Raw genomic sequence first — 13,745 nt, 5'->3', positions numbered from 1 at the left:
ATTTTGTGCGTGTCCACTTAATTGGGCAAATTAATTGCCGAATCATCTCTTCTCCCCCCCTGTCCGACGCATCGATATTGATTTTCTTCATGCGATCAATTGCGGTCCTTTCCCAAACAGTGTAGCCACCAAGTCCGACTAACTACGTGCTAACGCCTCGGCCTTGTTTTCGGGCTCTTCAGGCTTGATTCCCTCATCCATTCAGGCAACTACACCATGTGAGGCCGCGCCTCAATCTTCCACTCCGGTTGCGACTTCTAGCATGTCTCCCATGCTCTTCTCTCCCGACGCAATGGCAGGTCGCACCATAGGTGAGTCTGGCGACTTGGATCGCCCGATTTCGCGTGTCGCAAGCCCCGTCGGCTCCCAGGATGGACATTCCCAGGAAAACAACCATGGCGCCCTGCCTACGGAGCTGCCCGAGGTATCCTTTGAGGAGTTGGCCGTTCGTTATCGTCAAAATCATCATAATCAGAGTCGTCGGAAGGCATTGGAGCACCGTCTCCATGCCCTCAAGGTTTCAATGGGGATTTCGGCGCGCTTCGTCCGCGTCAGCTCGATCGTCCAACGAGGCTTGGTCGACCGCCTGAGACACGATGACAAGTCCACTTTTGTTGCTCTCTACCATACCCTGGTAGACCTCCAGGAATCATGCGATTCTGCTTTTCGGCGCAACTTCCACCGGCAGGATCCGTTGGAAGAATGGTCGCCCATCCGCGAGTCCACTCTGGGCCGTTCTCCGGACTTTTTCCTCCAGTTGAGTCCCCAATCAAGGTCCGATCTTTTGGAAATTCTCCATCTGTCCCGTACCGATCCTCGATTTATTTTGGAGAGGATCAGAGCCCTGTCCCCTAGCCAACTGACAGCCTTGGTATCATCTGCGGGCGCTTCAGGCGATCCTAGTGAGCTGTCATTCCCACCACCAGCATCCCGTTCCCGGACTCATGCTTCCTTTGCAAAGCGCTCCTCTGCCTCTTCCCTCAAAGACCGCGCCTTGACTTTTGAGCGCACGGATGCCCTGTCTACTCTGCTGTTCAACGTTTATGCGTCCCCCTTGGATTCAGATGCCCCGGAAGCACAGCTCCGCTTGGATGTTTGGTCGTCTGTCTTTGCAAAACTTATCGCCGATGGCGGCATCAAGTACGATCCCCTTCTCGGCCACATTCTAGGTTCCTGGGCCACAAACAGTGAATGGAAAGCGAAACCCAAATTTGAGCTCTATCTCATGGATATCCTGCAAACCGGCGCCTTTCTCCTGGAGCATGTAGAAACTCCCCCTGGCATGAGTTTTGGTACAGAGCCGCCCGACCCCTTAAAGACCGATGTGGCCGAGGAATTCTTCGCTTCTGCAGTAGATGCATTGTTCCAGCTTCTGGATGACCCAGATGGAGGGCTTCCGCATGCAGTGATGCAATTAAGCAGTGCTATCTTGCAGAAACTCGAGCGCCAGGACGGTCGTGATCGTTTCCTTGAGTTCTTATTTGTCCAGTGGTTCTTTGCCAAGTTCCTCCATAGCGCACTGACCTACCCCGAGGTATGAGAAGGCTCACCCAGATGTTCTTTAAAGATCCTAAACTAACACCATGTCCAGGCCCATGGTCTCTTGCTTGACTTCCATATCAGAAAGGATGCTAGAGAAAAGCTCCTCGGGCAGGTTGGGCTCCGTGCCTACTCGCAAGTCTTTGCCGTCCTTCATTCCATGTCCGTTATGCCCCTTCATCCGGTCACTACGTGAAGCCCTCTATTCACGAGCCATCGCTAACCCACCTTGAAGGAACCACTATTCCATGGCTCGTCCCACGGTGAGAAGGCATGTTGAGAGCATGCTTAGACGGTTCGACCACGCCGACCCACGCAGGAACGCCATCGGATTACCGCCCTCTTCCCGCGCAACAGCTATCAACAGGCGGGAATCGCCTGCTGCATTCCTGATGCTCTCCGCTGCTGACATCCTTACCATGCTGAATGCTCTTTTCCCTAGACCGCTCACTTCTACATGCAATTCCCCGCTCTCATCTTCCGGATTGCCTTCGTCCCCTGCTGGTTCTTTGGCCGCGCGGTCAGATCGCTCTATAGCGTCTATCATTGAGCCGGGATTTTTCCGGCCTCCTTCCGATAACATGCCTATCCATGCCTTGCAGGACCAGAGACTGTTTGCTTCTGACATGGCCTTCCTGTCGCTACCAGAGAATTGCATGAGCCGTAATGCTGACAGGATCCGCTTCGAGCTGTCAGATCTGAGCGAGCCCGACGGTCGTACAACTCTGGAACCGCCTGCAGCTGAAGAATGGACCATCTTTTCCATGACCCGAAATGGACGAGGCTTAACCTGGGGCCTTTTCCCCGATGATGGCCCATATAACTTTCCAGAGAACGCCTCTGTGGATGACGCTCAGTCCACCACACTGGGAATGGAAGACAACTCCGAAGCTCTTCAAACGGCCATCGTGAAACTGATTCAGGACAACCCTGTCGATGATGCTGCAGAGTATGATTTCATAGATCTTCATGGCGCATTTCAAGACGCCCATGTGTCCCTAAAACAAAGGTTCGATAGGGCCATGGAACGCTGCCATCATGACTCTGATTTCATCGGCGCCCACTACTGGTGGAATGCCGGCCGACAGCTTGTCCGCAGCGTTGCAAATTCCGCCTCTCGGCGCATGGACGACTCGTGGATCCTCGAGCCTATGCACGCATCGTGCGCCCGCTCACTTGCTACGTCACGGGCGGTTATTGAACGATGTGAAACGGACCTTGTTGCCCTTAACAGGCATGTGCAACGGGTGCAGAGATCTGTAAAGGAGATGATGGCCACTGTGGCCAAGCTCCGAGACAAGATGTGGTACATGACTGACGTCAAGCACTCGATGAGGTACGAAGATGCCAAACATGTTGCACTAGCATTGAAGACTATGATCTACTCTGCTCGCCTCTACAGACAAGCACCAAGCGATGGCCGGTCTCGCAGCAGCATGAGACCGTTCGGAAACTCTCTCCTTCAGAAACCGGAATTGCAAGTCATGAATATCATGAAGGCACCGAGCAGTCAAGGTGGTCCCAACAAGCTGTCGGATGAGCAGGTGGACTTGATTCGCAAATGGCTCTCTCACAATAACATCGACAATTTCTGCAAAGGTGAAGAGCGAATCCACCGGTTCTGCTACGAGGTGAAGACAAGTATCAATCGGCTCGTTGGCGAGACCATGGCCGAAACCCCAGTGTTGTGGTCCAGCGAACTGTATCATAAAGAGCGAGCCATGTACGAGGGTTCCAGTAACCACCGAAGCTTCCTCAGCCTGTCTTCGAGCATGCGACCGTTCAATATGTCCAGTGAAGACACGCCGCATGCCTCCCCAGTGCATGGCAATCCTACTCGTCCATCAGACACGTCAAGATTTACGCAGGACTTACCCTCGCTGAACTCCAAATCCTCTTTCCAAAGTCTAATGTCCGATAAGTGGAAAGCTCCTCGGGAACCCTCGATCGCGGATACCTCTTCAATCGGCGGGTCCCCGGGGAGGGCTGCCTCAACTACTACAGGTGATTCGTACAGCACATTCTGGTCAACGCCGCATCAACCCGCACATTACGCACCAAGTGCTTCTAGCCTGTATTCCCGACCCCCCTCTATGTTCAGCGATAACGGTGTCCAGCCGTCACGTCGCAATGATCGCAAAACCCACAGCAAAGGAGCTTTCTTGGACGGCCTGAAACAGACCCTGACAAGCTTGCTCCTGAGTGACCTAGGCTCCCCGGTGTGGAGCTGTGGAAGTGAGACGGACGCTTGGTTCGGAAACGCGCTGGAGCAGAAGAGAATCCGAACCCAGATGAAAAAACGAGCGCGCATCCAGCAATTCTATACTGAGTGTGATGAGCGAATCGTTCAGCATCCCCTTCATCGCACACCATCGGACCGTCGGCGAAGCAGATCCCTGGAGTCTGCAGATCGATCAACACATGGCGATGCCGAGACACCATCTGCATCTACCGCTGACAACTCTATGCAGTCAGACATAACGCAGCGCTTCTCGTACGGGTCCGTCTTTCGACGCCTAATCGAAGTCTTCTCGCGACATGGGAATCCATTCGTCAAGCTGAAGGCGTTGCGGGATCTGCGAGCGCTTGTTGTTGCATCTTTGAACACCGATAACGATGACACATGCCCATTCAATGCAACTGAGCAGCCCTCCTGTCCGCGAGGTCGTACTCCCGGGTTGCAAAACAAGAGAAGCGCTCGCCATAGCTTTTCCGAGTCCGATGCAAAGCGGACTCATGCGCAGGACGTCTCTCATACACCGACAACTCCTGCGGCTGAGTCTGTTATTTTCGACTCCCGACCCTCCGACTATTGTGCACCCACCGAGAACCAGATTGTGGATGCCCTCCGCAGCCTCCTCCTCGAGGTGAAGCCCAAGACCCTTTTCCGTGACTTGCAGTTCATCTCGGCCTTTGTTCCTTCGGAGACGTTGAACAAGACGGACAGCGGGACTGCATTTCTACAGTTTGGATTGGCGGCGCTGAGCCTCAAGGACGAGATCTGCAATAGTATGGTCGAGATTGCCGATAACATTGTCTCTCAAGAATTCAGCCGGCGCCATCCGCCTGGCTACGACCATACCCCCCGGCCCGGGCACGCCCTTGAGGATGCTGCGGGCATGTGGATCATTACTGCCAAGGAAGGCAATCCAGTTGCCCAGCGGGAACTGGCCATTCTCTACCTTACCCATCCTGAACTCCTCCCGCGGGTGACCCTACCACTCACTCTGTTACGAGACACATTCAAGGCTGAAATGATGTACCGCCGCGACAAGGATTCCAAGTCCGATCCGCAGAGCATGTGCCTGGCACTGCACTGGATGCAGCTGTCGGCCAATGGCGGGGACGAACTTGCGCGCAACCGACTTCGGGAGCGGGAGGAGTTCGAGTCTATCGCATAAATCTCTCTTCTTTTTTCTCTTTCAGCTCTACTCAACACTTTCATTTCTTTCGATTCGTTTCTCTCTTTATTACTTGCGCGCATGTGCTTGTGATCATCTTTAGGACTTATATCTCTTTTTTTTTTTTTTTTTTCCTTCACTCATCTTTCTATGACTTTGATACCATTCACGACCTGCCAATTTCTGGCATCTGACGCGGGTCTACTTACGCAACTAATCCTGGTGCAGACGCGCAGATCTATTGATATCCTGTTTGACAGATCTGGATGGACGGTGTTCTCCGCGGTTTCCCCTTGGCTGTTGTATTTTGCTATGCTACTCATTCTGCGGGATGTCCTTGGTCTTTCACGGAGCCGGGCAGGGTCATGAGATTCCCCTATACACTTACACCTCTTTTTTTGTGCTTGGGGCGGCATTCTGTTATTCGATCACTTGTTCGTCTACCATTCTGTTTCTTGGTTTGTTTCTTGCTGGTGAGTCGACGCATCTTCACGGGGTCGAAGGAATCGGGCCATTGGGAGTTCTATCGCATACCGGGCCGGACGGGAGTGTAGAAACGCTTTGTAGTTCGTTAGCATCTCGGACCGCAACTGGGGGGGACGCAGGGTAACCCGGTCCACCAGGGTCAGAATACAAACAGCTTTATGCAACGTTTGATGGGTTCAGGTAGTCAGGTAGCAACCACGTAGTGGGTCTAACAGTGTTTGAGAGTGTTGGAGATGGGAAAACAGTCCCTTCGGATGCTTGCGACGTCATCGGCGGGCAGCCCCACGTGCCAGGTCAGTAACTGTCTGTTTGCATTTACTTCATCTTCTCTCTCTCTCTGTCGTCCTCTCTGTTCGACCCAACTGAATTAACTCCTGGTCGCCTTGCTCTCTGACCCCTTTCTCTTTTTCCCCCTTTCTTATCCCTCCCTATTCTTGCTAAGCAAAATAGAGAAAGTGGAATCGAGCCACCAAAGTTATCATCAGATCCAGCTGGACCGCCCGCGAACGTGATTCATCATCAGCAACCGTGCCACCGCCCTCATTTGTCGGGCTCAGTTTATCGCCAGAGGCTGAGGAATCCCACCCCCGCCTCATCCAGGGCCTCCTGTCTGTGTGTCTCATCGCCAGCTCAGCCTCAGATGCTGCCTTTCCGTTCGGGCACTTGCAGCTGACTGACATTGAATTTCCTAGTTTCAGTCGGGTCGCATTTATTGCGCATCTGATCCGCCTTCTTATCTTGTTTTTCTTCTTCCTTTCCGCTTTTCCCCTCTTCACTTTTCGCATACTTTATTTTCTCTGTGCGGCGGTCGCTGCTGTTTACTTGACAAACCTTTCTTTCTTATTCCATTCATACATCTCGACTACACGACTTGGTTTCGGTGCGCTTGGCGATCATGTCTCACCATATGGAGGATGCACACAAGCGACCCAAGGGTAAACAAGCCTCTTGCGATCACCCCCTCGCCGTCCCACATCTGGTTGCTAATCGGACAGCAGGTATCTTGAAGAACTCTAGCTCTCAGGTTCCCCAGGTCGCGCAGCACGCTCATGCTACTCTGACGATCCCTCCGACCGCGACCGACCCTACGGACACCAAGGAACTCACCCTTCAAAACACCCTCCAGAATGCCGGTCGACGTCGGTCGTCATCCAACACTCGCCCTGGGTCTTCCTCGCGTCGACAGTCTCTCGCCAGCATCCACGGTCATCATGACGAATCCTCGCCTCGCCTAAAGTGGGACGAAGCCAACCTGTATCTGACCGAGCAGGAGAAGACGGCCAAGATGAAGATCGATGAGCCCAAGACCCCCTATGCGCCGCACTATGACCCCGCCGAGGATGAGGACGAGCTGACGGGCGAGGAGAGTCTGATCGATGCGCAGGAGGTGGTGGTGGACGAACTGGACAAGACGAAGAAAGCGCCCAGGAAGGCGGTCGCAGAGGACGAGATCCCCGAGTTGGAGCTGGGAGAGCCCGAGGAGTATGGTGGTGATGCGCATATGGGCGATGCGGATCGGATCGTGCGCGAACGAAGCTTGAGCAATGACTCACATCGGGGCGGGAAGCATGTTGTGGTCGGGGCTGGCGAGGCGAATGGCGAGACCGAGTCTGGTGGAGATACGTTGATGACGGCGGGCGAAGCCGAGGAAAAGCATCGTCAGTTCGAGCAGCACCGGAAGAAGCATTATGAGATGCGGAACATCAAGGAGCTTCTCGCGTAAGTGGCCCCCTCTCTTTGTGCTTCCGGGATGTGGGTGTGGGTTGTATGTCATGGTGTATGGTATACTGACGAGCTTTGCTTTTCTAGCCACCCCGAGGAGCTCGAGGACGAAATGGACGAAGATGAAGATGAGGGGGACAGCTCGAGTGCCCCGGTGCCACCTCCGATGCCTGAGATTCCGCAGCGGTTTCTAAATGGAGGAAAGTGAGAGTGCGCGAAGCTGAATGGACAGACTAAATTACTCTAGCCAAGAGGGATTACGACGAGAAGAGAAGACAAAAGGAAAATGGAGGGAAGGACTAGCTGGATTATGCTGCATTAACGGACTCTGTATATTCCCCAGCGTTGTTTGACCATGATGGGACTTGTATGTATCTATGTGAAGTACTTTACTTTTTTTTTTCTTTGTTTCTCACTCTTCCTGCTAGCTGATGTGGATTTGTCGGCACTTTGATTCTCATAGCGATTGATGGATTGATTGATTGATTGATAGACGAGAGAGATAAAATGAACTGTACGAGGGAGTTATGGATTGTTGACTCGTCTTGTTCAAAGACTACGGAGTGACTAACTTGCTATTGACTAGTTAACTGGTTAGTTAGTCAAGTAAGTGAGCTGTCAGGGAAATAACCGACCCGAAGCAGGGAGAGTTCCAGCCTGCCAGGGGGAGGGCCTCGTCATCCTCGAAGTGTTGAGTCGCGTCAAGTAAAAGAATCATCAACTAACGAGAGAAGAAAAACCAAATAGAAAACAAAATTTAGAACTACAAGAACCAATACCATTAGAGAAGGGGGATGGATACGTAGTCTAGATAACTACTAGTACTTGAGTCTGCCGACTTACCAAAATAGTTAGTTACTTCGTTACTTAGAGCACGCGCCTCTTCGCTAAGTCCGAGGCTGTCAAATCACCCGACCAGATGAGACAAGAAGTATAATAATAGTATCAACCTCCAAGTGTTGTTGGTATCTCAATTCTCAACCAAACCCTCGAGTCGGTGCCTTGCATGTCTGTCATCTGGAGGGATTGTGTGAGTGGATGGATGTGTGTCTGTGTGTGATCAGTCACCAGTCACCACCGCATGCTGTAGGCCTGTAATTAGTAGCCTGTCAGGGGCATACTGGACTTACTTGGTGAGTCTTGTCTTGTCTCTCTCCTGAAACATCCTTGCAGGCCCACTCCCTTCCCCCCAAGATTCAGGAGGATGGGATGGATCATTTTGTTCCTAGTTACTCCGTAGTTTAGTTGGTTAGTTTGGTGTTGTTGCTATTCTGAGTCACTTGGTCAGTTCATTAGCTAACTAGCTAATTATTCTACTGTGCTCGTAGCTATGTACCTTCACTGACAGGTGTTGAATAAAGTATAAGGTTTGTGTGGGATCTTGTCTGATCAAACCATGGGATAGATAGATTCAGGTTTGTTTGGTCTCTCTGGATCTTGGTCTGAAACCTTCCAGATGATACAGGAATCGATAGATAATAAAAAGAAATCCGTTAGTTGTCTTGTCTGATCGCCGTTGAAACCTCCTAATCGAAATTAACCGCCGCTGCAACAATTAATTAATTTATCCACCGCTGCCTCTGATTGGATTGCGCGCGTTTTCTGTGCTTTCTTAGCTTCTTCGTCTTTGCCTACTTGTCGCTCCGCTCCGTTTCTTTTGCGCTTTCTGTGTCTTTTCTGTCTCTCGTGTTTTCTTCTTCTCCTCTTTCTTCTCTCTTCTCCTTCTCTTTCTCTCACACACATACAAACACACACACATTCCCTCTCTCTCCCCCCCTGCTGTTCATTTCACGGCTGTCATTGGAAAATCATCCCATCGCATCACGCAACTCCATACATTCCCTTAATCTTATTTCCCCTCTACTGCTTACTACCTATAATACATCCCACTACATACCATCATGGCCGATCAGCCTGAAAAGACCGCCGCTGCTGCTGCCCCCGAGGCGCAACCCACCACCACCAACACTACTACTACCGAGACTGCCGTTTCGGAGTCTCAGTCCCAGCCTCAGCCCGAGGCCGAACAAAAAGTCGAGCAGCAGGCCACTGCTGAAGCTTCTGCTGCTGCCCCCGCGGCTGCCACGGAACCCTCCGTGACGGAACCCGCTCCCGCTCCCGCCCAGGAGGCCCCCGAGGATAAGAAGGAGGAAGCACCCAAGGAAGAGAACAAGGACACCAAGGCTGAGGAACCCAAGGAGGAGCAGAAGGCGGAAGAGCCCAAGGCTGAGGCTAAGGCTGAGGCCAACGCCGAAGAAGCAAAGGAGGAGCAACAGAAGCCCGCTCAGCCCGAGTACCTGGCCAAGAACCCGGCGCTGAGTCAGTTCTTCGATCGCCTGTCTGCCATTCTCTCCTCCACTGGCCACAATGAGATGTGGGGTGTCACCCTCAAGGACTCCTCGGATGTCCCCACGGTCAATATTCTCATCAAGTTCCTGCGCGCCAACGAGGGCAATGTCAAGCTGGCCGAGGAGCAGCTGACCAAGGCCTTGAACTGGCGCAAGGAGATGAACCCCCTCGCCCTGACCGAGGGCCACTACAGTGCTGAGCGCTATGGTGGTCTGGGCTATGTCACCAAGTACCCGGAGGCTAACGGCAAGGAGGTCATTGTTACTTGGAACATCTATGGTAATGTCAAGTCTATTGACCAGACCTTTGGCGATGTAGATGGGTAAGTGCTGCTGCTATTTCAAAGTTGGAAAGGGTTCATATCTAACTGTCGCTAGGTTCATCAAGTGGCGTGTCGCGCTCATGGAGCTCGCCATCAAGGACTTGAAGCTGAGCGAGGCGACGACCGTGATCGACTACGACGGCGAGGACCCGTACCAGATGCTTCAGGTCCACGACTACCAGAACGTCAGCTTCCTCCGGCTGAACCCCACCATCAAGGCAGCCAGCAAGAAGACCATCGAGGTGTTCTCCACGGCCTACCCCGAGCTGCTGCGGGAGAAGTTCTTCGTCAACGTGCCTGCCATCATGGGTTGGATGTTCGCCGCCATGAAGGTCTTCCTCAGCAAGAACACCACCCGCAAGTTCCACCCCATCTCCAACGGTGCCAACCTGGCCCGCGAGTTCCCTTCCCTGAAGGAGAAGTTCCCCAAGACCTACGGTGGTAGCGGCGCAACCCTGGAGGAGACTGCGTTCACGGTCAACCTCGACAAGGCTGAGCCTACTGCCGAGGCACCCAAGGAGGAGCCTAAGGAGGAGCCCAAGGAGGAGCAGGCCGAGGCCCCCAAGGAAGAAGCCAAGACGGAGCAGACTGAGGCTCCCAAGGAAGAGGTGAAGGAAGAAGCCAAGGAGGAGGCCAAAACAGAGCAGCCGGCGGCTGGGGAGCCGGCCAAGGCAGAGCCTGCAGTGACGGCCCAGGAGGCGCCCGCCGCAGCGGAGGCCAAATGAAAAAGCCAGAAATAGGGCGGTATTCACGCCTGGTCGGGATGAGACCAGGACTACTTTGATTTACGGTAATGGATGGGACAGGTTGGATTGATACCCGGGGGAATCGGTAAAATGATTCCGTGTCGTTTTGCGTACTTGATACCTCTCGATAGTGTGTGCTTTTATGTTTCTGGTAATTGAAGGGATGCAGAAGGCACTAGTTAGTAATATTTAATGAAACAGGTCATATAGCCACCGATTTAAGGTTAAGATGTTTCTGTCGAATCGACTGTTATTCCATGGGTTCCTGCATGCAGCAGCAAATCATGCTTGTATGTCATGTATTCCATCATTTCCATGTGATCTCCAGCCAGGGCACCCCTGATGACTCAGCAGGTTTGCTTGCACCAAACAAAATCACCAACTGCACCAAACAGCTGCACGAACAACAGGCAGCAAATATAAAACTCCGAGCAAGGGAGATTCAGTGTGTTGTTCTTCCTGTCTCCTCTCGAGTGTGGTGAATCCCTATAAATGAATCCTCCCAGTTCCCCTCTCAATTACTAAAGTTCACCTCGGTTATTCCACCCTTTCTATCCCTTCCTCCCACCCATCCATAATTGTACAAACATCCACCCCCCCCATCACAATGTCGGGACCTCACATCGGTCCGTGGCGAACTCCCGCCCAAGGCCATCTCACCCCGGACGCCAATGGCGATCCCAAAACTGACTACACGCGCTGGCGCCTCCGCGACGACCGTGGCCGTCAAACCTGGCACTACCTGGAATCCGACGCCGAGAATGAGCAATGGCCGCAATCCATCGCAGATAAGTACTTCCTGGGCCTCCCCACGGGTCTTCCCGAGCTCCCCAAACCCCAGACGCCCCTGCAATGCGCCGAGAACGGCCTGGAGTTTTTCTCCAAGTTGCAGCTGGAACCGGGCAATTGGGCGTGCGAGTACGGCGGGCCCATGTTCTTGCTTCCCGTCTTGATTATCACGTACTATGTTACCAAGACGCCTATTCCGCCCGAGTATGCCACGGAGATCAAGCGCTATTTGTTTGCTCGGCAGCATCCCGAGGATGGTGGCTGGGGGTTGCATATTGAAGCCCATAGTTCGGTGTTTGGGACTTGTATGAATTATGTTACGTTGCGGTTGGTCGGTGTTAGTGAGGATGATCCTCGGATGATCAAGGCCAGGGGATTGCTGCATCAGTTTGGGGGTGCTATTTATGGGCCCCATTGGGCTAAGTTTTCGCTGGCTGTGCTCGGAGTTATGGATTGGGAGTGTGTGAATCCGGTGCCGCCGGAGATTTGGTGCGTTCCTTTCTATACTTCCTCTTAGTGGGTGATTCGGAGATGGGTTACTGATTTCTACCAGGCTACTTCCCGACTGGGTGCCGTTTGCGCCGTGGCGCTGGTGGATTCATATCCGTCAGGTCTTTCTGCCCATGTCGTATCTGTGGAGCAAGAGGTTCTCGCATCCACTGGACCCTCTCACCAAGCAGCTGCGGCAGGAGCTGTATACTCAGCCGTATGACTCGATTGACTTTGCGGCGCATCGCAACTCAATCCACAAGGCTGACAATTACTATCCCAAGACGTGGCTGCTGAACACCTTGAACTCTCTGCTCGTCAACATCTGGAACCCCTACCTGCGTCTCCCTGCCATCGTGCGTCGCGCGGAGGACTGGACGTGGGAGTTGATCCGCATGGAGGATGAGAATACCGACTACGCTGGCCTGGGGCCCGTGAGCAACCCCTTCAACATGATTGCCTGCTACGAACATGATGGTCCGGATAGCTACTCGGTCCGTCGCCACCGCGAACGGCTGCACGACTACATGTGGATCAAGGACGAGGGCATGCTGATGAACGGCACCAACGGCGTCCAGGTGTGGGATACGGCCTTTATCACGCAGAGTATCGTGGTGGCCGGGTTTGCCGACGATCCGAAGTGGCGGCCCATGCTCACCAAAGCACTAGAGTTCCTGGAAGACCATCAGCTGCGCGAGAACGTGCCGGACCAGGAGAAATGCTACCGTCAGCACCGCAAGGGCGCCTGGCCCTTCAGCAACAAGACGCAGGGATACACGGTCAGCGACTGCACCGCCGAGGGACTCCGCTCGACCATCCAGCTGCAGGAGATGCACAACTTCCCGAAGCTGATTTCGGAGGAGCGCTTGAAGGACAGCGTCGACTGCCTGCTCCTGATGCAGAACCCCACCGGCGGGTTCACCGAGTACGAAACCACGCGGGCATCCGAGAAAGTGGAGTGGCTCAACGCAGCCGAAGTGTTCGGCGGCATTATGATCGGATACGACTACCCAGAGTGCACGACCGCGTCCGTCACCGCGCTCTCCCTCTTCAGCAAGTACTATCCGGACTACCGGGCGGCGGAGATCAAGTCCGCCAAGGAAAAGGCCGTCCAGTACATCAAGCGAGTGCAGCGCGCCGACGGCAGCTGGTACGGGTCGTGGGGCATCTGCTTCACGTACGCGGCGATGTTTGCGCTGGAGAGTCTGGCCAGCATCGGAGAGACGTACGAGACGAGTGCGGACTCCCGCCGCGGATGCGAGTTCCTCATCTCGAAGCAGAAGGAGGACGGCGGGTGGGGCGAGTCATATCTCAGCAGCGAGAAGCACGTCTATGTGCAGCACGAGAAGTCGCAGGTGGTGCAGACGGCGTGGGCCAGTCTGGCGCTGATGGAGGCCGGGTATCCGCACAAGGAGCCGCTGCGAAAGGCCATGCAGCTGCTGATGTCGCGGCAGCAGGCCAATGGAGAGTGGTTGCAGGAGTCGATTGAGGGAGTGTTTAACCAGTCTTGGTGAGTAAATATTGTCCGGTTGATTGATTTTGAGAGAGCTTTCTGCTAATCCGTGACAAGCATGATTTCGTATCCCAATTATAAGTTGTACTGGCCGATCCGGGCGTTGGGTTTGTATGCGCGCAAATTTGGCAATGAGGAGTTGGTGTGAATCTGCAGCTGATTGTATTCTACGAGTTGCAATCCTATGAGTACATGTACTATTACTATTACTACTGTCATACTAATTAATTGATAATATGATTCATGTATATACTAAGTATGTTTCCTTTCTATATGTGTAGCCAATCACGTGGATGCTCCGCTCCCCGCATCTTCCAAAGAAGATCATCGAACTTGTTTCCATTCCATTCACCTCTCCACCTGTATTCCTCTTTCTCTTTCTCTTTTCC

The 13,745-nt window shown here is 53.3% G+C and overlaps 4 protein-coding genes across 4 annotated transcripts; all 4 read left to right on the top strand.

Moving 5' to 3' along the window:
* Nucleotides 1-262: 262 nt before the first annotated feature.
* On the top strand, nucleotides 263-4,940 carry ASPBRDRAFT_197993 (uncharacterized protein; the record flags this gene model as incomplete). The annotated part of the gene is made up of 3 exons (XM_067621158.1): nucleotides 263-1,534; nucleotides 1,592-1,701; nucleotides 1,775-4,940. The coding sequence occupies 3 exons, from the start codon at nucleotides 263-265 to the stop codon at nucleotides 4,938-4,940; spliced, it is 4,548 nt and encodes a 1,515-aa protein (XP_067476563.1).
* Nucleotides 4,941-6,228: 1,288 nt separating this feature from the next.
* On the top strand, nucleotides 6,229-7,371 carry ASPBRDRAFT_273087 (PP1-complex regulatory subunit GLC8). Its single transcript, XM_067622357.1, has 3 exons — nucleotides 6,229-6,361; nucleotides 6,425-7,145; nucleotides 7,236-7,371. The coding sequence occupies exons 1-3, from the start codon at nucleotides 6,322-6,324 to the stop codon at nucleotides 7,354-7,356; spliced, it is 882 nt and encodes a 293-aa protein (XP_067476562.1). The 5' UTR covers nucleotides 6,229-6,321; the 3' UTR covers nucleotides 7,357-7,371.
* A 1,678-nt stretch (nucleotides 7,372-9,049) lies between these two features.
* Nucleotides 9,050-10,544, top strand: sfh5 (CRAL/TRIO domain protein; the record flags this gene model as incomplete). Its single annotated transcript, XM_067621157.1, has 2 exons — nucleotides 9,050-9,819; nucleotides 9,875-10,544. 2 exons carry the CDS (start codon nucleotides 9,050-9,052, stop codon nucleotides 10,542-10,544), a joined length of 1,440 nt encoding a protein of 479 aa, XP_067476561.1.
* Nucleotides 10,545-10,970: 426 nt separating this feature from the next.
* ASPBRDRAFT_45616 (terpene cyclase/mutase family protein) lies at nucleotides 10,971-13,662 on the top strand. Its single transcript, XM_067625456.1, has 3 exons — nucleotides 10,971-11,843; nucleotides 11,908-13,353; nucleotides 13,414-13,662. The coding sequence occupies exons 1-3, from the start codon at nucleotides 11,173-11,175 to the stop codon at nucleotides 13,502-13,504; spliced, it is 2,208 nt and encodes a 735-aa protein (XP_067476560.1). The 5' UTR covers nucleotides 10,971-11,172; the 3' UTR covers nucleotides 13,505-13,662.
* Nucleotides 13,663-13,745: the final 83 nt, after the last annotated feature.

This window comes from Aspergillus brasiliensis, assembly GCF_001889945.1.
Source record: "Aspergillus brasiliensis CBS 101740 unplaced genomic scaffold ASPBRscaffold_10, whole genome shotgun sequence".
Taxonomy (NCBI): Eukaryota; Fungi; Ascomycota; class Eurotiomycetes; order Eurotiales; family Aspergillaceae; genus Aspergillus; species Aspergillus brasiliensis.
Note: the sequence above shows the minus strand (reverse complement) of the source record. Positions and strands in the feature narration are given on the sequence as shown.

Bases quoted from the DNA above. Each gene is read 5' to 3' on its own strand.
- ASPBRDRAFT_273087 (XM_067622357.1), top strand. From the start codon at position 6,322: ATGTCTCACCATATGGAGGATGCACACAAGCGACCCAAGG. The intron at 6,362-6,424 runs GTAAACAAGCCT...ATCGGACAGCAG, and splicing joins TGCACACAAGCGACCCAAGG to GTATCTTGAAGAACTCTAGC. The intron at 7,146-7,235 runs GTAAGTGGCCCC...TTGCTTTTCTAG, and splicing joins AACATCAAGGAGCTTCTCGC to CCACCCCGAGGAGCTCGAGG.
- ASPBRDRAFT_45616 (XM_067625456.1), top strand. From the start codon at position 11,173: ATGTCGGGACCTCACATCGGTCCGTGGCGAACTCCCGCCCAAGGCCAT. The intron at 11,844-11,907 runs GTGCGTTCCTTT...GATTTCTACCAG, and splicing joins CCGGTGCCGCCGGAGATTTG to GCTACTTCCCGACTGGGTGC. The intron at 13,354-13,413 runs GTGAGTAAATAT...ATCCGTGACAAG, and splicing joins GGAGTGTTTAACCAGTCTTG to CATGATTTCGTATCCCAATT.